At 36.5% G+C, this 27,583-nt stretch overlaps 1 protein-coding gene across 1 annotated transcript in view; it reads right to left on the reverse strand.

Annotated features, from left to right (window-relative positions):
- The window catches only part of COL11A1 (collagen type XI alpha 1 chain), a 151,442-nt gene that overhangs the window by 63,780 nt on the left and 60,079 nt on the right, over positions 1-27,583 (reverse strand). The window contains exons 16-32 of the mRNA XM_069862238.1: positions 24,060-24,113; positions 22,647-22,700; positions 22,485-22,538; positions 21,838-21,891; positions 18,369-18,422; positions 18,218-18,262; positions 16,833-16,886; positions 16,700-16,744; positions 16,224-16,277; positions 15,718-15,762; positions 14,317-14,370; positions 12,034-12,078; positions 10,391-10,444; positions 10,264-10,308; positions 6,913-6,966; positions 6,002-6,109; positions 3,763-3,816 (exon numbers count right to left, since the gene is read on the reverse strand). Coding sequence (XP_069718339.1) covers positions 3,763-3,816; positions 6,002-6,109; positions 6,913-6,966; positions 10,264-10,308; positions 10,391-10,444; positions 12,034-12,078; positions 14,317-14,370; positions 15,718-15,762; positions 16,224-16,277; positions 16,700-16,744; positions 16,833-16,886; positions 18,218-18,262; positions 18,369-18,422; positions 21,838-21,891; positions 22,485-22,538; positions 22,647-22,700; positions 24,060-24,113 — 927 coding nt within the window. The remainder of the gene's footprint in view (positions 1-3,762; positions 3,817-6,001; positions 6,110-6,912; positions 6,967-10,263; positions 10,309-10,390; positions 10,445-12,033; positions 12,079-14,316; positions 14,371-15,717; positions 15,763-16,223; positions 16,278-16,699; positions 16,745-16,832; positions 16,887-18,217; positions 18,263-18,368; positions 18,423-21,837; positions 21,892-22,484; positions 22,539-22,646; positions 22,701-24,059; positions 24,114-27,583) is intronic.

The following is a 27,583-nucleotide window of genomic DNA, read 5'->3' on the forward strand; positions in this document are numbered from 1 at the left end:
AACAGCAGTATAGCCAACATTTAATTTATATATAAAGCACACCTCCGAAGTCATGCACATTGTACACGTCAAACTTGCAAGTGTGATGGTGCTAACGAATAGCTGTAAATTAACTTACCCGAATGCCTCAAGTCCTGAACGCATTAAAAAAATCAATGTATAGAATGGATGTTATTTGTCATCTTATTAGACAATAAAACATTCATTAATTCTGCACCATTTTTAAAAGTAGGAAAGAAATTATCAGTTACAGCCCACTAGAAATAACTGTATCATAATGAAGAGGAACAAACTAGGCCTTGTTGCCTTACAGTACAATAATCCTTTTAGAAAATAATTTCATTCAAAATAATTGTAAGATGTTGCTACATTTGAACAGTGGTCCTCTATTCACTTTACTGAGCTGTAAATACTTCAGGTCCTTTCATTTAACTGATACATGCAATTCATACATGTATTTACATGCTCATCTCACAAGAAAAAAGTATGGGGAGATTATCTGACTCAAATCTGCTTCCAGGCATTATTCCTTCTTCTCCTTTTTTCCTCCCTTTTCCTTTTGCTAACTGCCCACTCTAATCTAAATAGTATTATTTTCCACTTTCTTGTTGTTATACAGGTTCAGAGGGACAGCAGGCTTCTTACCTACCAAGGTGTTAATACGTCATAAGGGACTTGGAGTCTGAGGTGACAGGACCTGGTCAACAGGCCTGAAAATTATATGGATGACCCATGGATGATTCGTGTTGCATTGCTATGTGTATTGCTCGATCTGTAACTTTTCATATTGCTGTTATCAGTAGGACCGTGCTGTGCTATTCTTAGTATGTAAGACTGTGAGAAAGTGTTTTATTATCAGCATGACTGTGCTGTGCTATTCAAGGTGCAAGAAAGTGTGAGAAAGAGGCAGTAAGCAGCTGTGGCCAGACACTCCACATTTTTGGGGTAATGTGAGTTGTTTGCTCAATGGTATTAAAGCTAAGGCCCTCGCAGCTATGGTGGGAAGACTTCACCCAGTGGTGGATGCAACATGTGGCTTCCCAACTGCCTCTCTGAATCCTCTCTGTGAAACCCCCCCCACCTCAGCGACTGTGGATCTGGATGATGATAAAGCAATTAGTGATGCATCTTTCTTAATCATTCTCTTACAATAATGATTAGACACGTTGCCTTTACAAGCTGTAACTGTTAACTTGTGGTTGATCACTACTAATCATTTGTTTTCTTTCCTTCTGTAATAACTTGAGTAAAACTTGATTTCACTGAGTATTTGAGAATTTCAGCCTTTCTGATGATTTTTTCCTAAAGGCTCCTGAGTATTTAAGAATCTGGGCTTTTATGATGATTTTTTTTCTAAAAGCTCCTTGGTTTTACAGAGTATTTGATAATTTGGGCTTTTATGATGATTTTTGCTAAAGGCCCCTGTTTGTGGTAAAACAGGGTCGAAGAGGTGATAGACTTGATAAAATATGCTTTTAAGTGACTGGAGATGAAAATAAAAGCAATATTTGGTTTGCTCAGCCACTGAAACTACTAGCCAGACTGCTGGCTCTGATAATGCAACTATACCTGTGCAGCTTGCTCTTAGTATTTTAGTGACAGATAAAATGCATTTAACGAGAACTTGAAACAGAATTTCTTGGTGGTCTCCTTCGAAACATCAAGAAGTACTTTTTTCCTTATTTCTCTTTTTCTTACTTATGTTTTCCCTTTAATGAATCTTGTTTCACACAATCATTCCAATTACGCATTAATGACTTAGGGGCAGTACAACTTCACTGACATTGATATTAACGATATTCACTGGTGGAAGAAAAGTAAGAGATCTTCTCTTCTCTTCTCTTCTCTTCTCTTCTCTTCTCTTCTCTTCTCTTCTCTTCTCTTCTCTTCTCTTCTCTTCTCTTCTCTTCTCTTCTCTTCTCTTCTCTTCTCTTCTCTTCTCTTCTCTTCTCTTCTCTTCTCTTCTCTTCTCTTCTCTTCTCTTCTCTTCTCTTCTCTTCTCTTCTCTTCTCTTCTCTTCTCTTCTCTTCTCTTCTCCCCTCCCTTCTTCCTTTTTAACTCTTCACCAGTTATAACTTAAAATGTGAATAGAACTGTGAAAATTCTACTCTGTGAAGCCCAAGTATATTCTTTACAATTAAAAGTCCAGAGGGAAAAAAATTACTCTAAGGATCAGGCATTAATAGGCATGAGTTTGTTGTAAACATCTTATGTATACAATATTTTTTTGCAATTGTGTAAATCACGAGAGACTTGACAGTAGAAAAAAAAAGGTGAGAATTATCAGATAATGGCATTACTCTAAGAACAATTTTCAGAAGAAAAACAATGAAAAGTAAGTAAGTAACAACAAAAAGAACGGTGTGAACCTTCTTGACAATTCTGGGACAAGACTTCCAATTTGCTTTACACAGCTAATGCATTTTTCTGTTGCTTCTTTTTTTCTCTCTCTCTTACATGAATTTGAACTGGACTAAGAATAAGTTTCAAAACAATCTCTAGTGAGTTGATGTATTGTAGCTGTCATTACACTTTCTTGGAAGTTTAAGCGATGAATTAGAAGTGCAAACTGAATGCAGCTTGAGAAGTATTTTCACTTCTACTGTGATAAAAATCTAATATAATGAAATCCTTGATCAAGTCTTTGCTTAAAAAAGAATCAATCAACTTTTATTTGAAGTGTTACACCGTTTTTGTTCTTAGAACTGAATAATGTAAAACCTCTTTGATCTTAGACTTTTCAAAAGACAGTTCTACAGAAGAACAAAAAGAGAGACTGAAAACTCAGACATTTGAGTTAAGAAACAGAAGCAAAATCCCATGTCTCTCAAGGTGAATAGTTTTCATGAATACTTTCCATAGATGGTTTTGAAGCATAGCTTCAAATTTTAAAATAAAAATAGATCCCGAAGTAGAGCAAAGCTGAGGATTTTACTGCAAGGTGATTGTTTAATTGTGAAGATGTACTGGAGTCTTTTATTTGTGACATTTTCCTAGATGAGTATCTTTGAGAGTCTGGAGATGCAAGGTTTCCCTCAGGGCCTCCTCTACATTGGGAAATGTCAGTGTAATCATGTTTTTATTACATTTTTTCTTTCCTGCTAATCTCAGAAAAGAAAGCTTGAGATTAATTTAGCATGCCCACTTCCTAAAGGTGTGTTAGGATGACCTTAAAAATATGGTTCCTCACAATGTTTTAAAAATATAAGCCTTCACTTAAACCAGAAACCACCTATACAGTTTTCTGCTGCAATCAGGATGTTACAAAAAGCTGAAGGATAGATATGAGCACTCAGATCAACTAAGGGCTGGGGTTTGTCATGTTTTTCTTAATAAAAGCAAAAGGAAAATGTGATAAAAATGGCTTATTCTATGAAGAAGCAGTAATGACACAAATGGAATCCTTGTACCACACAAAAAACTCCCATCACTATCAACATCCATTTGGTGGTCAATCTCTTTCAAGTATGTCAGCAGTTTCTTTGTTTTCAAATTGTTTAATGCATACCAGTGTGATTGTCCACAAAAAGACAGCTTGTGAGAGGACAAAAAAGGTTTGAAGGCAGTATAGTTAAGAAGAATAGCCTTCTTAGAGAACCAACATTTTAAAAGATTTTACTTTAGAACATGATTGTCAAGTAAGAAAATGTGAAAAATGGCCTTTCCTTTGATGCCCAAACCCTGCTCCCCCAAACCACAAAAAAATAACTGTCATTGTGACTACCGTCAGAGCACAGGATATACAGATCATTTACAGCTCACCTTTGGACCTTGTCTTCCTGGATACCCTGGCAATCCAGGTACACCAAGCTTACCCTGCAATAAAAAGGCATCGTTAACTTTTACTTTATCCTCATTACCAGTTCTGCAAACTTCTATAGAAACTTTCTTCCCACAACTTAGAGTGATGATACTTCATGGAATATAATAGTCAATTACATCCATTTTTCTTTTTTACTATTAATCACCACAGGACTTAGTTCCCCAAACTGACATAAAATCCCACTCCAGTGAATGGGTTCAGCAAATCCAATATCTGAGTGTCTTAATTTTTTTTTTCCCCATGAAATGCTGTGTATTGTTGTGGGGCTGAGGTCATTAAATCACTAATATGCTTTAAGAAATCAAGGTGTTGATAGGTTTAAGTGACCATAAATAATTTTTAATTTATACTTTGTGATGGCTGCTTTGTTTTCCATAGACTTTTCATCAACAGGCATTTGAAGAATCAACTTTTTTCTTGAATTGTTTAAGACTATGATAAATCATAGCCCACTGACTATCTGCTGACAATAGATTTGTCAGTAGTATTACCATCTTGCTATGTTCAGAAAGGACAACAGGATGAGCAGTCTGATCATTAACCATTCATAGAAATGAAATACAATACCCTACACAACTGACTTGCCTCTTCAGACCTCTAGAGGATGAGTGATGGTTTGCTACTTTCAAAGGCAAGGGAAAGCAATTTCAGTCTTTGAAAGATGGGAACTCTGGGGAAAAATTTACCTATTTGCGTATTCTAAATACAGTCCATGTTCCAGACTATCACATTTCGGAGAGGATTTCAATAGAAAAGATATGATTATTTAATATAATATAGTACTCTGCAGTAACCTTAGGTAATGAAAAATAGGAATAGGAGACGTATGGGAAAGGAAATTTGCCAAACAAACATGTCTATTCTTAAAAGATGCATCACAGGAATAAAGATGTGCTATATTACCATATTAATGCAACTGCATGTGTCTGACTGAGACATTATTAAAGAAGAATTCTCCAACTTGTGAAAATAATTATGCTGCCAGTTACGTGCCACACTGAAACAAGCTGCATGCATTACAATGATTGAAATGTTTTGCAGCATGACAGTGCATCAAACTACTGCCAAATTCAGTAAATGTTCTGTCCCTGATTTTATAATTAAGCAAGCCCTTTTGCCTAGGTTTTGAGTGCAGATATGGATTTTTTTTTATTGTAAGCTCTTTCCTGATATGTTCCTCATTTCTTTTGGCACCATACTTGGCATTTTCTTTACTAAGTAAATGCAGCCCTAGATGTACTTGGGGAAGAGTTTTCTTATCATGGGATCAGTTGACTTAGGGAATAAGAAACAACTCTGGTACTTTCATTACTATGGAAGAAGAGTACCTTTACATTAACTAAGTCACGTCCCTAATATTATGGGAAAATCTAATAGTTCACAAAGATTATTCTAATCTTAGCACTAAAATAAATACAACATGACCAACAACACATGAAATGTTTTCATCAGCATCTTCCTCACTTCAGTGAAATATAGTATACACATTTCTGAACCACAATTTTTGGTTTTTATTATTTTGCCATTCTTTCTCAGTTATACAAAATGCCACTGCTGAAATCACCTTTTTTTTATGATGCTCTCACCCACTGAAATATGGTGCTTGCACACGCATTACTCAGCCTCTTTTCCTCCTCTATATTGATCTCAAGGGGTTTTTTGTCAGTATTCTACAGAGATTTGTACTTCGTGCTTGTTCTCTTCTGTTTCATGTCACCAACTTTTTTTTCAGTCATCTCTTTTAACAGTCCCTTTCACTTTTGCAAACTCTATTTCTGATTTTTATCTGGGACATGTTTTCTGTTTAAAATAATACTCATGTCAAAATTTGTTATAATATGACTGTGAATATTAATACACTCTCCAGCAGCACTTTTCTCCACTTCTTTGCACAACTATCTTCTTTGCATCCAATTTTCCGTAGCTGGCACGCACTGCATGTAACCTGGGGTAAGAATCTAGCTGCCTTATGTGCTGATAAAGTACTATAATGCCTTTTTGTGTACTTAGAAAATAATGACTCCCAATACTTGTTCAAATGTGAGCTCTAGTAGTCTGCTGCAGTAATGTATCATTAAAATAAATGTTAGGTTGGTAAAGATTTTGCAGATCTGGAGGCTCGTCTTTTAGGGAAGACATGAGGCAATGACATGTTTATTTTGACATCTGACTACTGACCTTTTCCCCAGCTGGACCAGCAGCACCTGGATCCCCAGATGGACCTGCTCGACCTTTTGGACCTTCTGGACCATCTTCTCCTCGTGGACCTGGCTGACCGATTTCTCCCTAAAATACATCACCTTATAAATACAGAACAATTGGCTTTGTGCATATATTATAGTGACTACTTACAATTGCTTGAAAATATGTTTTCGGTAAATGTAAATAGAGTCATAGAATCAGAAAATAGTTTGGGTTGGAAGCGACTTTTTAAGGTCATCTAGTCCACCCTCCCCCCTGCAGTGAGCAGGGACATCTTCAGTCAGAGCAGATAGCCTTGCCTGAAGAAATCTGCATTTGGAAACACCATATTCTTAGTTTAGCTTCCCTTAATTCTTGTAAAGGCATTCTGACAGTCCATAGAAAGAAAAATGTCAGCATCTAAGTACTTATGTGGATACCATCTTCAAAGTTATTTACGAATACAGACAACAGCTATAAGCCAGGAGTCTCTTGTGAGAATTTTTTTTTAGAACCTCCACAACACTTCCTGTGAAAGGAAGTAAGTGCCCACTGGGCAGAGATTTGCAAGACGCTAGGTTGGAATGGAAACAACTTTATCCTGGATAGATTAACTTTCCTCAGATACTGGAGATCTTGGAATCTGGAAAAGGACATTCCCTAAGAAGAAGCTTAGTGAAAAGGATATCCAAGACTGACATTCTCTTCTTCTTTATAACTGCGTCATTCTTGATTCATAAAACCAAATCTCTGGCTCAAATCTGTGCATGCACAGGGAATAGAAATAACATAAGCTACTAGCTTTTGTTTTATTTTTGGTTTAATTTTATTTGTTCACTTCAGTGATACTTTCAAAGTAATAACACTAAAACTTTGTAAGAGGAAATAGGCTATGAATAAATGCTTACCCGGTCACCTTTAAGGCCCATGTCACCTTTAAATCCTGGAAAACCATCTTCACCCTAAAAAAGGCAGAAATATATGTAATGGCTTTTAGTAATAGATAGGATTTTTTTTCTGCAGACAAAATAAGAAAACGTATTCACTACAGATTAAAATAATTTGCACGGATTAAATGAGAACTTCATACATCAGAAAATCTAATACGGCTATTGCTGTTTTAGAGAAGGTATATCAGTGTACTATAAAAAATTACTTTTTAGTTTGAAGATTCCTAATAACAGCTGTTTAAAGCTGTTTAAAATCTGTTTAAATATAGAGACAATAAAATTCTTCTGTTTTGTTATGAATTATCTTGTAAAGTCCTTTCTTAACTCCTAAGCCTTTTTTTGTTATCACTCTTTTTAATAAGGTCATCCATTCAATTAACGAAAAAGTTGGTGGCAAATTATTCAGTGTTAGACTTTTTGATAGCAGAACTTTAATTAATTTTTCTTTTAAAACTGTGTCGTAATAGTATCATGCAAGGAGTAAAAAAATTGTCTGGTTGTGACACCTTAATAAAAAAAAAGACACATATTAACGTTCATAACCTAAAATAAGAAGTAGCCATCTCTGTACAGTAGTTCAATGTCCAGCAATACTCAGCCTGCCTACTCTCATTGGCATGACTGAAAGCAAGTAGATAAAACCAGTGGATACTAAGATTAGATCCGTATGCAGTAGCAAAACACGTGCACGTTATTGTTATTCCTAGTGAGAATTATCCATTTACTCCCTAATAAATTCTGGCAGAGAATTTACTCCAACTATTTTAACAGGTCTCCATGCTGAAGTACAAGCAGACAGTACTCAGACAAGTTTCATTTACACCTGTATGAGTTAGTGCAGACACAAACAGAAATCTCCAGAGCTGATCAGTGGAGCATTTCACGACTTGCTCTACCATAACTGATCAGCTTTTGAAACCCTCTTTTTTTATCTAACTCATCATAGAATAACTGTTCAAGACAACAAAGATTATTGAATGCATTTTGACCTGATGCTTAGTTACATCCTGGGAGAAAAGACCTTTGTGATGAATAAGCATATAGTAACATATTTTACCATCATGTCGGTTTTTTATATGCTCAAGTATTATTGCTGACTTAGGATCTAAATAATATTTGGACTGTTAATAAATCCAGGAAGCAGTGATGCTGTGCTCCATGTTACTGAAGAAAACCAAGAATGGCTTTCTATTTCATCCTCACTTTGAAAAGGAAGTTTGTATTTTGCATCCCTGGGCCTACAAAAGCTTTATCATCTTCCTGATCAGCAACTGAGACAGATTGCAAAGCTAAAGCCATTGTGACTCTCTTCATAAGCAATCATGCTGCATGTAACAAATAATCCTACAAAACGTGACAGAAACAGATTTTCTAGTGCTGAACAGCTCAAAAGAGGTGAGGAGACATTAAAATTATATATAAAAAATAAATCAAAGAAGCAAATAGTATGCATTCATGTAAGAAAAAGATGAGGTAACCATTGTTATTAATTGAAAAAAAACTGTACTAAGGCCCATTCTAAAAGCAATTTTCCCATCCTTTCCAGATGATGAAACTAAGCTTTATATGGTCATCTTATATTGCAGGAATTGTAAATTCAGGGTGGTCTTTCTTAAAATTTAGAGAGAGGAGAGAAAGGTAAGAATGCAGAATGGACAAAAAAAAAGCTTTAGTTGTAAAAGTTGCTAAGTTGTGACCATGGGCAGTAATAATTATGATAACACTCTGCAACATATCAGCAAGGACTAATCACATGCCAACTATCGACCAAATGGCTGCCAAATGAATTGAAACTCTTCTTCAGCTTTCACAGTGAGGTTCCAGCTACCGAGATCTAACAGAAGTTGATTTTATTCCATATAGGAGGAGAGAGCTGAATGCTCTATTTCCTCTTCTGCTGTTAACAAAAAATAAAATAGCTGAAGAGTTCCAGCCACATTCACTAGTCAGTACAGAAATGGACCTCCTTTGATGTTCCTGGGGCCATTCCAGATCTACAGAGGCTTTCCTGAATGACCAGTTTATTTTTTATGTCTCTTACAGTGCTTTCCCTCATGTAATGGCATCAGAATAGTTTCAATAAAACAGGCCTGTGTAACAGACCTTTAATACACTGTGAGAGCAATCTGTGAAAGATCTTTGTGTGACCTTTTGAGTTGTTCAGTAGAGCTCAGTGTCTTGAGGCAACTGTGAGATCAATTTTTAGGAACACAGAAATACTGTGGAAATTATGCTGACCAGTATTCATTGATATATACACATATATACAAACATATATTAAGCCTATTTATACATGAGTCCTGTATTTCGTCCTAGCTGGATATTAATCACTCAATAAGACATAAGAAAAAGCTGGATTTTTGAACTGTCCAGCCTCCACAGGTATTAAATACATTCTTTTTCAGCTTAGATTTAATAAGCCACTCTAAAATTAGAGTACGCAGACTAGACAAACTGTGGTTCAGGAAAGCCTGAACATGTACAACAGCTCTTGGCATCTGAGCCTGAAAGAGATCTCTAGAGCTGAAATCAAGGCTTTTTGGCAAAAGAGAGTCTTCTGCTTTAGAAATAGCTATATATATGCAATAGTCACCAGAGCCACAAGGCTGAATTTGCCTTTGTGGTCAGGAGGTATGACTGATGAAGTTTGTTATCTGTCTCTTATTCTGAACGCTGAGGAAAGTAGGAATTTAAACCAATACTGGCTGCAGTTTCAGCCACTGCAGACCATCAGAAGTCAGTAGAGACTGCAGTAGTGGGGTTTTGCTCTAGTAAGAGCTCTAAATACAGAATTAATGGTATCAGGGGGATGTAAAAGCTTTCTTTGTGTGGACTGGAGCTACCTATCACTTTGGCAAAGCCAAAGATCTGGGACAAAAACACCTGCAACCTAGAAAGCCATGGGAAAATACATAAAAATATAAGAAAACTAGCCTATAGCTCTATACAAAAAAAAAAAAAACCAAAAAACACAGTACTGTCACCACAAATCCCTCTGATGCACAAGCTTCTCAGTATCCACCCTGCTGTTAACAACAGAGGGATGTCTAATTCTCTACTCAAGAACACCTTAGAGAGAAGTTACTTAAGATTCAAACCCATTCTAATAACTGACGTTTTTCTATTCACTTTGTACCAGTGCAGATAACCATGGAGGTCATTGATTTATGAATTGGGCTTAGTATGACCTTAGGGTAAGGCAAAAATAAACCCATCAGTGCAAAGGAGAACATGCTGCAGTCAAGTAAACAGAAGCTGTTGCAGTGAAATAATGAACACAGAAAAAGGAAAATGTGCAGTCAGATTTACCTTTTCACCTTTGGACCCCTTGAGACCACGCACACCATCAGCTCCCTAAAGAAAGAATACAAATAATTACCAACATGCATATATTCATAAAGTGGGAAGGAGGAGGAATACAGTAATTAAATCTTACCTTTACACCACGAGGACCTGGATAGCCAATTGGACCCTGAGGACCTGGAGGCCCCTAAAATATATTGGAGTAAAGAATCTTTGTTTGTACAGTACTTGGTTAGCAAGCAGTTCTCTTTGGAGTCTAATCCTTGTTCTTTCACTATAATGCAGCAGTCTCGTGTGAGACATCAAAATAATACTGGGCCGCCAGCCACTACGAAAAGCCATGGCATCGCGAAGTACCCTTCAATGTCACTATAAAACTATAGAATCATGGACTTGGTTCTACTTCTATATTTGTGAAACATCTATCCACAATATAAATTACCTGAAACAGTAGTAATTGGTTAATGTAACAAACAAGCAAAGACAAGCAAAAGACATCAATTAGGAAACAGTGGTGGTGAAGAAATTGTGTATGTCAATTATGATGATGACACAAGTCAGAAGTAGAAATCAAAGTAATGATGACAATAAAACCATAGCTTTTTAAAAAGAAGAGATTCCAAACCCGAAAGCCAGGAGGCTTACAGTGCTATCAATTCTGACTGGTGCCTGGATGCTATTCTTTACTGTTTGCTGAGCATTTTAAAGATAGATAACTTTGATATCATGCAATCCAATGGCAATGTCTAAAGTAACTGAGTTCTGTAAACACTAGAAGCAAGGAAGCCTGGAAACATACATTTCCGTGGCTGAGATTGAGCTGCTTTGTTGACTGTCCAATGTCTAAGATGGACAGATAACAAAACTTTCCCTAATGATGTTTTTCCCCTTTCAGCTGTGTCTTTTCACAAAGCTGTTAGACTGTTAACATCTCTGAGAAATAAAATTTTCTATCAAATTTGGCTAAAATTGATCAATAAATTCAAAAGGCACAAGGAACAATTGACAGATGGTCATACACCATGTTTCAGAACATAAATGTTCTGTGTAAGCTTTATTTTCTTAAAAAAATCAAGATCAAATCCACAAGCCTCTAACAGATAACATTTTTGAGAAGTAGTAATACGCTGGTGTCAGTGGAAGCGTACTTTCTGAAATGCCCAATTCATTCATTCATCCGACTTATCCAGAATAGAACCTTTTAGTACTACCACTGACATTAGTACTGCAGCTGAAACTGATTCCAGATGCTATAAAGGGCGTTATTATGAATAAATAAGGACAAATATTGAGCAAGCAGAACACTTTATTAAAGAGTCCAAAGACTCTTCAGTGCTTCATAAAGAGATAAATAGATTACTTTTCACTGCCACTGACTTGAAGGTGATTGAAAAAACACTATACATACACATGCATTTGTAAATCTTAAAGAACCCCAAGGTTCTGAAGAACTCTAGTGGGTACTCCATAAAATAGAATTGTAAACTCAAACTATTTGCAAGTTATCTACATGAAATGAATGCAACTCTTATTGATTGTCATTCTGTAAACTCACAATCAGTTTTAAAAGAGTAATCTCTGTGTTATTTTGAAATTCTATAATATTTAGACTATAATAAATAAATTTATCTGTACATACATGTTTTGAATGTGTCATGGATTTTCCATTATCTTCCTAAACAGTTTCTTTGAGTATCAAATGTGTCACAAAGCTGAAAAACTTCCAAAGGTTTTCTTGAAAGCTATGTAAATAAATTGAAAAGTTTTAAAACTCACCAATGCCCCTTTGTCTCCAGACTGACCCTCTTTGCCAGGATGACCCTGATTTAAGAGAAAGGGATCTGATTTAGAAAATACTCATTTTTCGGTAGTGACATTTTATTATAAAAACACAATTTAAAATATAAAAACACTTGAATATCAAGTCATTAATCACCCTGCTTCTGTATTAAAACACATGCACGCAATTTTGAGGAAAGATTTTCCTTTTGATACCTATTTAATTCATGTGACAAAGGAAAACCTGGACAGTAGCCATGTTAATGTCAATATTTTCAGGAATATCCCGATCATCCTTTCTGTTTAGTTAATGTTTCAGCAGTAAGAGGGTTTTCTTAAAAAACTGACTTTCTCTCAAATTTGACTTTGAAACAAAGAGGGAGGTTAATATTAGAGCATGAAGACATTCCTAAAACTACTTAAAAGATAATGAAACTTACTGCAGAAGCCAATAGAAAGCTGATCTAGTTATAACATTCATGGTCTTTATTTTAAACTGTGACTTGCTTTTAAAACTAAATACATTTACGTCTTCATCTTTGTTCTGCATCACTGATGCCAATACTGCAGTGCTCAAGACATTAACCAATCTGTTATTTTTCTTTCTTTCAAAATTAACACCAACTTCTTCACAGAAGCCCATATGGTGCTGTGTTTTAGATTTTTGACTGTTGATAACACACCAGCATTTTGGCTAGTGCTGAATGTTGCTTGTACAGGTGGAAGTTTTCTTTTTGTCCCATTCTAACCCCTCAGTAAGCAGGCTGGAGGTAGGCAAGAAGCTGGGAGGGGACACAGGACACAGCCAGGACAGCTGTCCCAAACTAACCAGAGAGATAATCCATACCATATGATGTCGTACTTAGCAATAAAAGCTCAGAGAAAGGAGAAGGAAGGAGCAGACATTCACACTTATGGTGTTTCTCTTCCCAAGTAACCCTGATGTGTGCTGAAGCCAAACTTTCCAGCAAGTGGCTAGCCATCTGCCTGCAGACTTGAAGCAGTGAATAAATTCCTTATTTTCCTTTGCTTGTGTGCATAGCTTTGCACTATTTATCAAGCTGTTGTTCCCTGAACCCGTGAGTTTTCCTGCCTTTAGAGGAGTGACTGAATGAGTGACTGCATTGGTGCTTAGCTACTGACTGGGTTCAACTCACCACAGTAGGGATGTATATCAGGTACAGACCTGTGCTAACACCTGATTCTTTCTCACAGCATTTCACCCCTGCTTTTAAGGCTTAACAAGATGCAGATTTAAAAATAATGCTTATGTTGGGAAATAATTATTGTTCCCAGCACGCAGAAAAGGATAAGGGGGAAAGCTAAAATGTTTATACAGTGATTTGAGATACAGACTTCCAGCTTGACTATCATTGCATATATCACATTCTCCATGAAAATGGTACTTCTGCGGGTAATAAAGAGATTGTGAGAGCCCTGGGTGCAGTTCTGTATTTGTAATACAAACATCTATGCAGTGAAACTCCTGCAGTCAGTTCTGTTGTTCTTATCCTAGCAAAACTCTACTGCAAATCAGGTTTAATAAAGGTAGATTTGAACTAAAAGAAAAATTGTAAAGGAAAATGTCATAGGGAGGACAGGCATGGTCTGAGAAGTCACACTGACTGTCTACTGGTTCTTGAAGGTATAAGAAGCTGATGTTTTTTATGCAAGAAAACTAATGTAGATGCATGTCATTATGAACAAATAATGCCAGAACTGTAAGCAATGCTACTCAAGTGGTTACACAATCTGTTAATGTTAGTGAATGCATCCTCATAGCTGCACTGAATTTGTTCAGGACCACAAGATTCTAAAGTCTGGCCTAGGCCTGTCCCAGTGAAAGAAGCTCAAATATGGAATATGCACCTTAGGTCAGGAAGCAGAGAACAATCTAGCCTATTTTCTGTTTCCTCAGAAAACAGTTTTTACAGATTATTTGCTTTGCCATACTGATATAGTAGGATTACAGTGAAACAGTATCTGACCCTTTGCATGTCAGTTAGTTTATTTACACATCCACACAGATTTTCAGATCCATTTCATCACCTGGGACCACATTTTAAAAGCCCACAGCCATTTTTAACCGCTGCATCAAAAATGTAATTCTCTTAGTTTAACAGCTCAAATGGTATGGGGATTTTAGATAGATTTTATAATGTTGCCAGCTAGAATTACCATGGCTTTTACTCTCCATTTTCTTTCTGCAAAACAGGTACCCAGAAATATTTATTACTTGGTAAAAGTATTTAAACATTCAACAAATGTTTGGGTACTTACAGGAGGCCCATCAGAACCAGGAAGGCCAGGAAGGCCAGGCTTGCCTTGAGGTCCCTAAATGCAGGAACAGAGAGACATCTTAAGAACAACAGTGAACATTCTGTCATTTGCTAGGATGATGGAGGATCACCTTTGCTGAGGACTGGTATGTCCTAAACCAACAAACTACCTCAAATACTTCTAGTATTTTAATCTCTGTTAGAACCACTGGCGAACACACCCACTTGTAGAGTAGCTATAAAAAAAGTAAGAATGATAAAAAAAAACAGGAAAGGAAAAGGAATATATTTAACTGTAAGAGATAATGTTATGGAGTGTAGTTATAGCTAAACCCCTTGATATGGATATATTAGGGGTAAACCAAAAATATAACAACTAAATGCAGAAAGATACTATGATACAATATATAAGTGCAAGGCCAGTTCTTACAATCTTCACCCAATACAAATTACCCATATTTTTCAATGAGATACTTGCCTGAGAACAAACTTCCGGAATTTCCCTATGAACATATACACACATAACACAAGATGGGGAAGAATTCTCCACTGTACAAAATTAACTATTATTTAGAATTGCGGGATAAAAGGATTCACCCTCTGAAAGATACCAACAAGATCATGAGGCAAAGAGTACATGTTACAGAACTCCAGCCCTCATAGCTGGAAGTCATGGTATATCTTTGTGAAAGCCTCTGGAAAGCATATATTGTGGACCCAGCCCATTTTGCTAGAATAATACTTCTTAGTCACAAGGCAGGTGAAAAACATGTATATTGTTTCTAAAATCTCCTTCAATTTCTCCTGAAGTAGATTCTAATCAGTGAAGAGCAAAATCAAAAAACATCAATACAGCAGGAATTCGGCAAGAAGGAGAGAAAAGTAAAATTAGCATAAAATTCACCAGTGACATTTTTTAAATTAACAGAAGACATGTTTGAAACCACAAGAAAATGTACAAACAGATCAGGAAAGCAAGACCAAGTAACTACAATATGTCAGTTGCACTGCAGCGTTATGTTAAAATATAATCCTTGATAAAAGAGAATGGAATCAGACTTGAGTAGGTAAAAGTTTGTTATAAAAAGGAGATCGATAAAAATAATTTTCACAGCTTGCTGTGAAATTAATTAACATATGTTTAATATTGTAGATGGGACTCTGACTGTAATAACAGAAAATTAATCTAAAATGAAGGGAGGAAATCATGCTTGCAAAAAGCGTACATAAGAGGAAAGTCAGACCTCCATTAGTTATTCATTTACCTGATGATTTCAGGAAGATCGCCTAATTTTTAGATATTAGGTTACTATTCTGTAAAACATAGCAAAGCCCTTAAGTACATAAGCAAGGCTGAGGCACAGAACTGACTGTGAAATACCAGAATAATGTTGTAACTTACTTTTTCACCAGGAGGTCCAATAGGACCTTGTGGACCAGGAAGACCCTATTAAAAAGAAACCAGTGTGAGAAACAGGGAGAACAATATACATACATTCACCCTACTAAAGGTCCCTCATTAATCTGTTTAAACACACTAGCAAATATGTGAAGTTTTTTCCCTGTTATGAGTTAGTTTAGGAGTTTTGTGTGAGCCTTTTGCAAAAGCCACTATTCTGGCAGTAGGTCTGTAACAAGATCCTATTCAGAACCCTCCTCCAGGTGTGGCCATTCCTGCTGCATTCCAGGAACACTGAATGAGTCATTTTTCTCCTGAATGAAAAATCCCTCTGAAAGCTTACTTGAAAACTCTGCTCCCACTGCCCTCGGCACATTTGCTGTGTTATTTATAAAATCCTCGAAGCTTTATCAGTTTTGCACATGAAAAGCTAACCTTTCAGTAACTTCCATTTATTAAACATTTGCTACACATTACATTGTATTTCTCAAGAATTATTTTATACTTACTTGTGGGCCTGGAATTCCTTGCTGACCAGGAGGTCCTGGTTCCCCTTGAGGACCCTGCCATGCAGAAAAATACCAGGGCATTAGGTTTGCATTTCTGCACTACAGATCTTCACTGTCAGTACTAAAAAGAATATAAACTCATTTTTGTTCCTCCTTCTTTAAAGTCTACCACTAACTTCCTATCCAGTATGGTATTTTTTCATGCTAATGAATATCACGGCCTTTTTCTAATAAAGAATAACAGCCCGCACATAGGACCTAAGCACTGGAGTCCACAGTGCTAAAAGATCTTGAGAGAAAGTATGGCCTTTGGATGACTAAGTAATAGAGTACTTCTCTTTTCTTTGTAATATCATCATGAATCTGAATATTTTGACAGCAAAGTTTAATTAAATGGAGGAGATGGCACAGTGGAGAGAATGTGGAAAAGTTTTTTAGAATCCACTCCTTTTTAAATTCCCAGCTTATTTACTCACCATGTTTCCTTTTGGGCCTGGAGGTCCATCAACACCTGCAATGCCCTACAACAAACAATACAAACATTAGCAACTTTCAGTGGACTTCCATGTTTCTTCTGGATGTTGCAAGTACAAAACAGTTCATACGTACAGGTTGTCCAGGGGGACCAGGTGTACCTCTGGGGCCCAGTAATCCCCGTGGACCCTGGAAGAGGAGAAATACTTATCATTACCTGCATCATGCTTTCTAAATAAAGAGAGGCCCAGGAGCAGGACTGGGCAAGGAACATCATAAGGAGTAGGAAGGATGAAGGGAAGGCAGCATGGGGGTTGAGGGAGAAACAAAGGAAGAAAGATAAAAATTCACTGATAAATTCTCCTGAGGGCCACCATATGTCTGAACAGGATGTCAGTGGTAGGGCAAGCTTTGATTTAGCTGCTGCACAGTCATTTCAGAGAACAGTAGGAGACAAGTTTTTATATTTCCTGGTGCAGAACACTGGCACAGCATCTTTCACTGAAGTTTCAGCTGTTTCTTGGCCTGAAGGTCTGACCTGAATAGTGGCATGTACGTGTGTATTTCTGCCTTTAGAAAACATGATCATCTGTCATACTTGATGCTACTACTCTAAGTGTAAAGCAGTACTTTTATCTGAAGTAGAAATCCAATAAGTCATTAAAAATTACTAATAATTTTATTATGATAAATACAAGGCATTCTGGAAACCAAAATCAGACTTGTTCCTCTTACCCCTAAAAATTTCCACAAAAGACAAAAGAGTATTCTCCTAAAAAAGCTGAGAAAGATTTTTTCTAGAACATAATCTTTTGGCTTTATACTATGTAAATGAATATTATGCTTTAATAACTTGAGTCATTCATGTCACACTGATGAAGCAGGCAGGACTAAGCTCTAAGTCTCTTCATGTACGATTACTAACACTCTGATTCTGTAGTGAGTTCTTCCTACCTCGCAAGTAGGCAGCAGTATATCATACATTTAGGGTAAAATTCCCCTTTCTGAGGCTTGATTTCTTGCCTGCAATGCAGAACTCTGCTCTGCAGTGACAGCACCTGCAGAATTCCAACTGACAGCAGTGAAAATTCTCTATGTGAAACAAGCGTAAATATACACAATGAAGCAGAAGCACAGTAGTATGAAGAAAGAGGAGAAGTCATAAATACATGTCTGGAAAACATTTTCAAAGCAACAAATGCTTGGTTATATTCTCATGCATCAAGGATTACAGTGACTGATATTACACAGTAGGATAAGAAATAGCCTTTGTGATTGTAGAAGTTGTGTAAATTTGGCTGTATCTATTCATAACTTAATTCTAATCCTGTAAGCAGTGTTTCATCCCCAATAATAATAAAAAAATATCTGGCTTTTCAACCAGGATGAGTATCTTCTATAAACACACATGCAGTCATTTTTCTAACTGGAATTCAGAATAGTCTGATAGAAAGGAAAAAAAAAAAATATACTGACTTTTGTTTGTAACAGAACCAGAAGAATAAGAAAGCATTGCTTACAGCTTCACCTGGGAGGCCTCTTGGTCCAACTTCCCCATCTTCTCCCTGGTTTTGTACAATAGAAGTTTCAGAAAAAAAGAACATTTGTCATGACCGTATTCCCATTACATGAGGATTCGCTCTAAATTTTAACGTGTAAATAGTAACTTACTCTTGATCCATCTTCACCAGGTAAACCAGGAGGTCCCTGTGGGCCACGGTCTCCCTATAGAATAATAGAAGCCATTAAAATAATACATCTGTTGGTGGAAACAATAATGGATGTGAAGGGAAATGAAAACAAATGAGCTAACTGAAGTCTGATGTGTGGAAGCATGTCTTGACACAATGATACTTTTATTACATTAGTACCTAAAGACACTATTACATTACTGTCTTTTATTATGTTAATATAAAAACAAAGGAACGGTACTGAAAAAATGAACTATTTGTGCTTGTAAAATTTCACTCTATAACTATTCTGAGCCCAAGAACATACAAAAGCTAGTGCTACAAAAGGCAGTTCTATCCACATTTTTTCTTTGTCTCGCCAGCACCTTACATGTACTACTGCCAGTAAAATAAGGCACGTGTACATGGGTCAGAAGTTAATAATCGAATTGCTGGGCCCTGGAATATACATAGTGAAGTGCAATACCAGCTTTCAGAACCATGCACCGACCATTGAGAGCCTTGGGACTGATATGTTTGAGGCTCTGGAAGGCAGCCAGACTTCCACACTTCTCCTCAGAGGTTGGGGCTTTTCAAGTCTATATATGCAGAGTCTCAGTAGAATCTGGACCATACTTTTAGGATTTATTTTTCTTTCCTCATTTCTAAAGAGAACTACTGTGCTGCATAGCTCCAACACCAGTGACTGACTTTTCTGGGCAGCGGGTTTTTAGACTGTGACTTCCTTCTGGCACTGGACAGAAACCAAGTATTCATGCTGGTTTCCTTAATTTTATCAGTGTCTCCAAGGGCTTGACCACTGCTGTGGATCCTAGCAGAAATATATGCAGTCACTGTTTAGTAGCTCCATTCTTCACTCTTTCAAGCTTTCCTAGGGAATTTTAGGTAACTTGCTCTTACCCTAGAGCTATGTAATATTAGGGATGTCAGGACTTCATTCTCCCGCCTTTCAGTCCTCTAAAAGTTGGAGTCAGTATGGAGAGAATGAAGTTCTATGAACTGCACTTTCATATCCTTAACATAAATAAATACAGCACTTTCTATATTTTGCTAAGTTTTGAAACTACTCCATGTCATCTGCTGGTAAAGCATGTGTTTTTCTACATGCTAAATGACACTCCTGAAAATGACATGAGACACATGATCTGTGCTCTGGTTTCCATTCACTAGCTGGGTGAAGATAGACTTAAGCTTTCAAATACTGGAATCATTCATCCCCTCAAGAGCCACCTTTCTTGTCTTGCAAACACATGGAACTTAAGAGTTAAATTAGGAGCTTGCATTCAGTGGCCAGGTACTGTCATACAGTAAGAACAAAACTTCCTATCATTATCAACATCCTCAGTTCATCAATTTTCTAATTCTTTCCTTTAAATGTTCATCTAAAACCTGGATTTCTTTCTCCTTAGCCCTTTTCTTTTAGTATGTACTGTCTGGCTGACTTTTATACTGGAGAAGGGTTATGCATCTAGTAAATCTAAATAAGAAAACTTCAGTGTCAGAGATACTGATGTTAAAAGGAACATTACACCACATGGTCTCATATTCCCTATATTGGGAGACAGAGAATTTTGTCCACTGATCCTTGCCTGATAGCTTGTGTTTTATAGAGGCATAACGTCAGAGAAATATCCAATTTGCAACTCACAGTTCAAATATGACTAATTCTAGAAGCAGTCCTAAAACTTCTACTCTAAAGTTACGGGGTTTCAACATCAGCTCTCTTACGGTTAAAATACAACTACAACAGGAAACATATTTCTCTTGTCTTTTCTTTCTGTGCTCTTCACTGCAAGCTGAGTTGAAATTCATATTTACTTTATGATTGCCCAAGGAAGCTGTGGCTGCCCCATCCCTGGAGGTGTTCAAGGCCAGATTGAATGGGGCCTTGGGCAGCCTGATGTAGTGGGATGTTCCTACCCATGGCAGGGAGATTGGAACTAGATGATCTTGAAGGTCCCTTCCAACCTCAACTATTCTATGGTTCTATGATTATATGCTGTCATTATATGAGTCTGAAGAGCTCCAGCTACCTGATCTGGCTTTGAATTGAGCTGCTTTCAGAAAGATCATAGTTCGTACTTTTACAGAAGATTTCCATAGAAACAAGAGAATAGTGTGATGCAAGAAATGATGAAAAGAAGTCATTATTTTCACTACAGTTTTGCAAATGTCAATCCAAAATTAATGTTCTATTCTGGATTTTTTTTATTCGTTTAGAAAATAGGAAACAAATAGAATATTTGCAAAAAAATAATAATTTCTTTATGACTGGGGATGTCCCACAGACAGATTTCCAGTATTACAGGTTGAAAAGCAGACACATATACCCTGATTCTGAACCACTTTCTGCTCAAGGCTTCAGAGTGAAGCAATGGCAAGAGCTTAATGTCTAGCCCCCTCTGGCGGGCACCTGCAGATCAAGCCGGATTTCAGCTATGATGCACTGATTGTTTTACACTCTTTCAAGCAAAACACGGTGGAAGAGGATCGAGACATTTCTGCATGACACTAGAAGTTTTTTCCAATTGCAAACAGAACTCAAAGGAGTATCCTTAGATGCTACTACAAAGAGCTACATTAGGGACCAGTAGCCAACACGGCTGAGATTTTCTGGAAGCGTAGCAATTGTGCAAGCCCATTGAAGTGTGAGCGCTATATTCATTCCTTAGTTGTAAAGCATAAGCGCACATGGCAATGCTTCTGTTTCCATTCACTGTCTCTTTTATAGCGCATTGCTCTTACCAGGACTACGGTAAGGGAGGTACATTCAGTAAAATATGCGGTTACAAGCATCTACATCAAGGGTATAATTTAAAGCAGAACCCCCCTGCTGTGATTATTTCTACACTTTGTAGGGAAAGATGCAGTGTCATCCTACAGGTTGATACGACATAAAGACAAAGTACTTTAGTTGTTTTAAATAATACTTCACCTTTTCCTAACTCATCTGAACTGACTCAGACCTTTAAAGTGCATTTTTTTGAATAAGGCATACTAAACAATTCAGTTTGTAATTCAAATATTCAACTATATTTTTTAGTGAGCTTCTCAGCAGGTTAAAATCTTTCATGTTCCTGATACTGAAACCTCAAGCTAATTTCCTTTCCCTATTACTATTTCTTTTAGAAATCACTCGAAATCCAACAGGCAAATAAGAAAAGTTTCGCTCTAAAAAAACTAAAGCAAAACCTAGCTGAAGATGTGATCTGAATTACAAAAATATTTTTAAATCATATAGATATATAAGAACTGTTGTCTATTGATTCATGTTACTACAAATGTTTCATGAGGAATACATTACCTGACAATTTATTATTCTGTATAATGAAAACATGACATTCTGTTTTAACTTTTCATATAGTACTTAGTGCTATTCTTAATGAATAGTGCTTTATTTCTGTCATGGTATCCATTCATTACCATAGAAATATATGTGTTTTTCTTACCCTGTTACCTTTATCACCAGGGAGGCCAGGAAGACCATCAAATCCTCTGTCACCCTAGGAAAGAAGAAACCATAGTTTTAGTAAATGACTATTGCATTCTATATTACTCTAAATAAATTGTGGTTTTCCTCTAAAAGTTAATTTCTACCCTTTGTTATATGTACGCTTTTGTTATTGAATGAAACACATGGAGGGCAGCACATAAAACAAACTCAAAATATTTCCTTCTATGCATCAAAACAAGAGAAGATGCCACATCAACTTTTTCACTGTGTTGTAATTATGCTATTTATAAAAAGAAGTCTACATTGAAATGAAAAGCTTGATTCTAGCTGCATTTTGCAGTTGCAAAACTGACTTTACTTCTACTGATACTCTGTATCTAGAAACTGCCTCAGAGGGATAGGAATCATGTCCCAAGAATTAAGTTACTTCAAGGTCAGCCAACTAGCTATTACCATTAATTACCATATTTTAAATGGACGATTTATTCTCAGCTCCTGCATCTGACCCAGCTACCTGAAACCTCAATATTTTCACTTGAGAGAAGAATTTTGGGTTTGCCTGAAAGAAACTGTGGTACCCACATAAAACCCTTCTAGCCCACTCCAAGACTGAAGTAAAGCCTCAGTCTCATTATGATTTACCTTTGCACCAGGTTCTCCTGGCATTCCTCTGGCACCATCAGCTCCAGGACGTCCCTGCAAAAACCCAAAGGGGAAAACACTTCAATATGCAGTGGATTCACTTAATATTTAAATATATTTAAACTATTTACCCAGAGCAGGTTTGATCCATAAACTACTTACCCTTTTCCCAGGTTTTCCACTTGGACCAGGGGCACCTTGAACACCACGAGGACCCTGAATTTAATGAGTGTAATTTTTGGAATCATATTCATGTCAGCAAAAAGCTAATGAAACATCTCAAGAACAAGTAAGATATTTATATACAAAAATATGCATTTTTTTCCCAGGAGATGGATTCTGGTTTCTAAATTCCCATTAATTTTAATAGAGTATGGGCATCTGAATTGGCCTTAGCACTACCAATTTTATCACTAGTTTTCATGAGATTGCTCTATACACAGCATAATTGATCCTTTTAACATCAAAGCTTCTTACATTCTTTTCATGGCTATGTAGATCTCAGTCCTGTGGTTTGAAAACCTTTCCTCTTTTTAAGCTAAAACTATTTTTGTCACGTGATAATTATTTCATGAAAATTGAGTGCTTATTTCAGATTCTTAACTCATACAACAAACATGAGCTGTGCTGGTAAACAGCTTACATGCTTTCTTAGCTTTACACAGCACAATTTTAATTAGAGGAAGAGCAAATTACCCTACATCGAAAAACTTAATTCCATTTTTAACACACAAGTAACTTTCACTGACAACTCTGTGGGAATATGTTTGAATGTTTTCTCATCCCCCATTCAAATGCAGCTTCTTCAGGTGAAAATAGCAATAGTAAGGACTAGCCATTCAAAAATACCGAGCAGGAATGAAAAAAATTACTAAAAATGTAAGTAACCAAACTGGAAGACTGATCAGAGTGCTTTTTTGTTTAATTGTCTTATTTTTGTTCTGTAAATATCCCTGTGCAGTTTTAAGACAGGAATTTAATAATACAGCAAATCTATGATACTACTTGAGATCTGGCAAAATTATTTTCCAGAGACTCCTATCGTTATTTCTTCAGAATCCTCTATTACTTTTAGGTTTAAGCTGAAAGATTTCAACATGTTTCAGTGCCCAGGAGCTAACATAATAATAATCTGAGAAAAAAACCATGCACAGATTCATAAAGACTTGTTCTTGCTATGCCCCTTTCTTCTTGAAAGTATCCTGTTTAATTACAAACTAAATTAAAACTCTCTCACCTTAGGAGACCTGATAACATCAGAGTACAAGGTCACACAATTGCACACTGACACATGATAATTCAACAGGGAAAAGAGCCTGAAGTGACAATATTAAAACAAGTTTTCAAGTGATGACATTCTATGCATGATAATTGGTCTCGGTTATACAAAGATTGTTGGTTTCATACTTCAAAATGAACAACCCAGCTATCACATTTAATTAGGACAGTATTGTAAAAGCTATTTTTCTTCAATTGCCCATGGAAAGCATATCATGGATTGATTTCTGCTAAGTGATACGAGTGCATTTTCTTAAAGATAAACAAGCTCAAACATTACAGGCAATACTATCATACCTGGGGACCTGGTTCACCGCTTTCGCCTTTAGCACCTGCTGCTCCAGGTCCACCCTTGATGAAAAAAGCAAAACATATTGTTTTAATATACAAAAAAATAAATTTAAATTAAGAAGTTGCTTTCTATTTCTGTACATTAATAACACGGGAAAAAAAACATTTTCCTATTAAATAGGAGGTATGAATTCACCACTTGAATCTGCAGATTTACCCTGATATATTACTGTCTAGACACTGAGCCTATTCTGTTAACAAAGACAATTTCCATCAATTTGAATGGGATCAAATATAAATCTTTGTTCTCTATTAATATTTGAGAGCTAGATATGAGCACAGTAAGAACGTAAGTCATACAAACAGAAGTGCATGTGCTGTAGGGAAGGCAACCAGAAATGAAAGCCACCTCTTTTTACATTTATCTGTTTCTGTGTTGAACAGAAAATAACAACCTCAGAGTTCAATCCAAAGATCGCTATAGTCAATGAAAAATACCTTGCCTAAATTCAGCTATGTTTTAAATCAAGGTCTTTGTGCATTTGGCCCCGAAGAAGTGGAAAAACTATATAACTGCATCTCTTTACTACAATTAAATGATAATCCAAATTTTCAGAGTAAGTTTTACTCATAAACAGACCTAGAACAGATCTTCAGCATAAGATGCTGTATGTGAAATCAGGGGTAGACCTAGTTAAAGTAAGTCTGTGTTTTCTTAACAGCGGCCTCATGAACACAGACAAAACAAAAAATCTTGTCATGTTTACATAGAATACAGTCAGTTTACTATTATACGAAAAAGAATTTTTGCATTTCTCTGAAACAGGTTGGGATCAAAAAATATGTATTTAATTTGAAACTAACCTTGCAGACCTTGGAAAACTGAGAATCCTCCTATATTCACCATAGTGGCCATACAAATTAAAAAATGGTCTCATGACTCAGCTTAGTGCCGAGTAGAGCATCATGGAGTGGAAAGGTTTCTACTGAACTTGCAGGTATTGAATCAGGTCCTAAACAAATTGAAAATCAGATCCTGAGTTGGTACTGGCAGTGGAGAGAACAGTGGCTTTGGTAGGTGGTGACCCTCTGTCAGTTTTTCCCAGGTATAAGCTCTGCTTTTAATTAATAAAATTGATTACACTTGATATCTGTAGGCAGAAATCTATTTTGTATTCTTGACAATTAAGCATGTGAACTCCAGATTCAGTTGAAGATATAGACTGGGGCTTTGACTCTACTATGTTTAAAACTTTTAATAACTGATGTGTTTCTAAATGTATCTTACTGTATCTTACTGGCTACTAAATTAATTTAAGAAAATACAATTCATATTAAGAGTAAAAGCTCCAAATATTTCATTCTTAAAATAAGCTGGGCATGCAAACAACTGACAAGCCAAGAATCTGTAGTTGCTTCTGGAACTGTAATCCACAAACATTGCCAGATCAAAGAGTTGGATTTCTAGAGCCTCCTGGTGGCTTAGAAGCAAAACAACTATTAATATTATTCATTGCTTGAACTTTGCATACAGAAATTAATTAAGGCTTTAAAGCATGAAAGTATGAGTAAGAGGCTTGGTTGTACTTCAGCGAAAGGTATAAAAACCCACTGTCGATACTATACTGGTCTTCACAAATTAATTCATTGCTTGCAGCAGGTCTATATTTATTTTGTCTATATAGAGTGAATGTTATTCTGCAGCTCTCTTGATTTCAATACATTGCTGGAAACAGTGTATTAGTTTTTCAAGTATACCTGACATGTTTGCATATTTATAAGTATTGCATACCTAATCATGATCAGTCAAGAATCTGTGAACCAAATTCTCTGCTTGGTAGCAACTATTTATTCTGGAAAAATTACTCTAGGGAAGACTTGCTTCTGTATAGGTCAGCTTAAAAATGCAAGTAAAGTCCAGTGATTTCAGTTTCTAGGGCCGAAGTGAGATTTGGGTAGGCTAATGAGCTAAAATTTACCTGAAAAGAGGAAATTTCACTTAGAAAGACTGGGTTCATGAGACTGGCCAGTTTGGAGCACAGTATAATATGGAATTGCTATATGGATTGCTATGTGTATTGCTATATGAAGATGAGGCAAAACACTTGAAAGCCAAGTGAGAAGACACCTTACAGAAATTTTAGTATCATGTCGTTTTCAAGAGTCACTGAAGAAAATGTTAGGCTGCTAGGATCAGGGAAGAACACGATCCACTGTATTCCTCATGCTCCCTAAAATATTCCTTCAACAATATATAATTGTCTTAACGTCCCCCTAGGTTTTCTCTGTTAATAGAAGTGGTCATTGGAGGTAATAGTAGCAAAAGCCATTGAGGCAACCTTTCAGTTGGATTATGCTTCTATAATTATACACGATGAGGTGGACAGTAGCATGGCTAGTAACTTCTGTTGTTAATAGCAGGACACTATAGTCACATTTGTCCACCTGCTTCTCTTGCTTTCAAACTAACAGACACTGCATTAAGGAGAGTGAGGATGAGACGGGAAAAAGAGGAAGTTAGAAGGGGAGGACTTGTTTGTTACTGTTCAGCTACAGGCTGTTGCTGAAGCACCACATGAAAGAAGGAAAGAAGCATGGAAGAAGGGAAAGGAACTATATTTCTCACACTACAGTCTCATAACCTCTAATATATGACCGAATCTCCACACCTGAGATAAGTGAAAGGGAACTACTTTAGAAAAAGCTATTGCATTCTGAGGCAGAGAAAATCAGGTGGCCTCCAGTAACTTCTGTTGCTGTCTTCTATGTATGCTACAATAGCTGTGACTGGCATATATCTGTGGTCACTTCTTCTTCACACAATAAACCAATAGGAAACTTGCTTCATCCTTCTCTTTTGGTTACACAGTGATCACTTGTTTTCATTTCCCAAAAGCACAGTTGCATTCCTGACTGTGTTTTATGACTAGATGCTTGTCTGAGCTAATGAAAAATACTAACACTACTCTTTGCATCTATTATGATAACGACAATACAAATAAAAATCACAACAGACATAGAAAAAAAATTAAGAGGCCAAATATTTGCCAGCCTAGCTGTGCCATCACAGTAGACAAAGTAACAGTTTCCAAATTAAGCGGACCTTTCAAACACAGATGCTGTCTTAGCCATTGGAGAGAATTTCACTCTATATCAGAGGGCAAATATGATCACCTAGGAGAAAGTTAGAAAAGACTAGTCTTCTACAAAGCTTGTGATCTCAGCTGCAACATTTGTTATTTTATATCATGGTACAGATGCTTTATAATAGGTTTTTGAAAGATGGTAAATTACCCATTTAGTGATTTACTGGGTCTGAAAAGTATCTATTTCCTAAAAGAGGAAATTTCAGTTGCAAGCTAGATCAGGTGGTTTTGGCTTGCTGAGCTTCCTCCCCGGTTTTATTCTTTCACTGTGAGTATTGTCCTTTTAAAGGTTTGCAGAGATGACAGAGGCAAACATATATATGATCGAAAAGTTGTTTTGCATGTAATCAGAAAAAACTGTTGTATTCCATGTATAGACTTTCT

This window comes from Phaenicophaeus curvirostris, chromosome 8 (assembly GCF_032191515.1).
Source record: "Phaenicophaeus curvirostris isolate KB17595 chromosome 8, BPBGC_Pcur_1.0, whole genome shotgun sequence".
NCBI classification, from domain to species: Eukaryota; Metazoa; Chordata; class Aves; order Cuculiformes; family Cuculidae; genus Phaenicophaeus; species Phaenicophaeus curvirostris.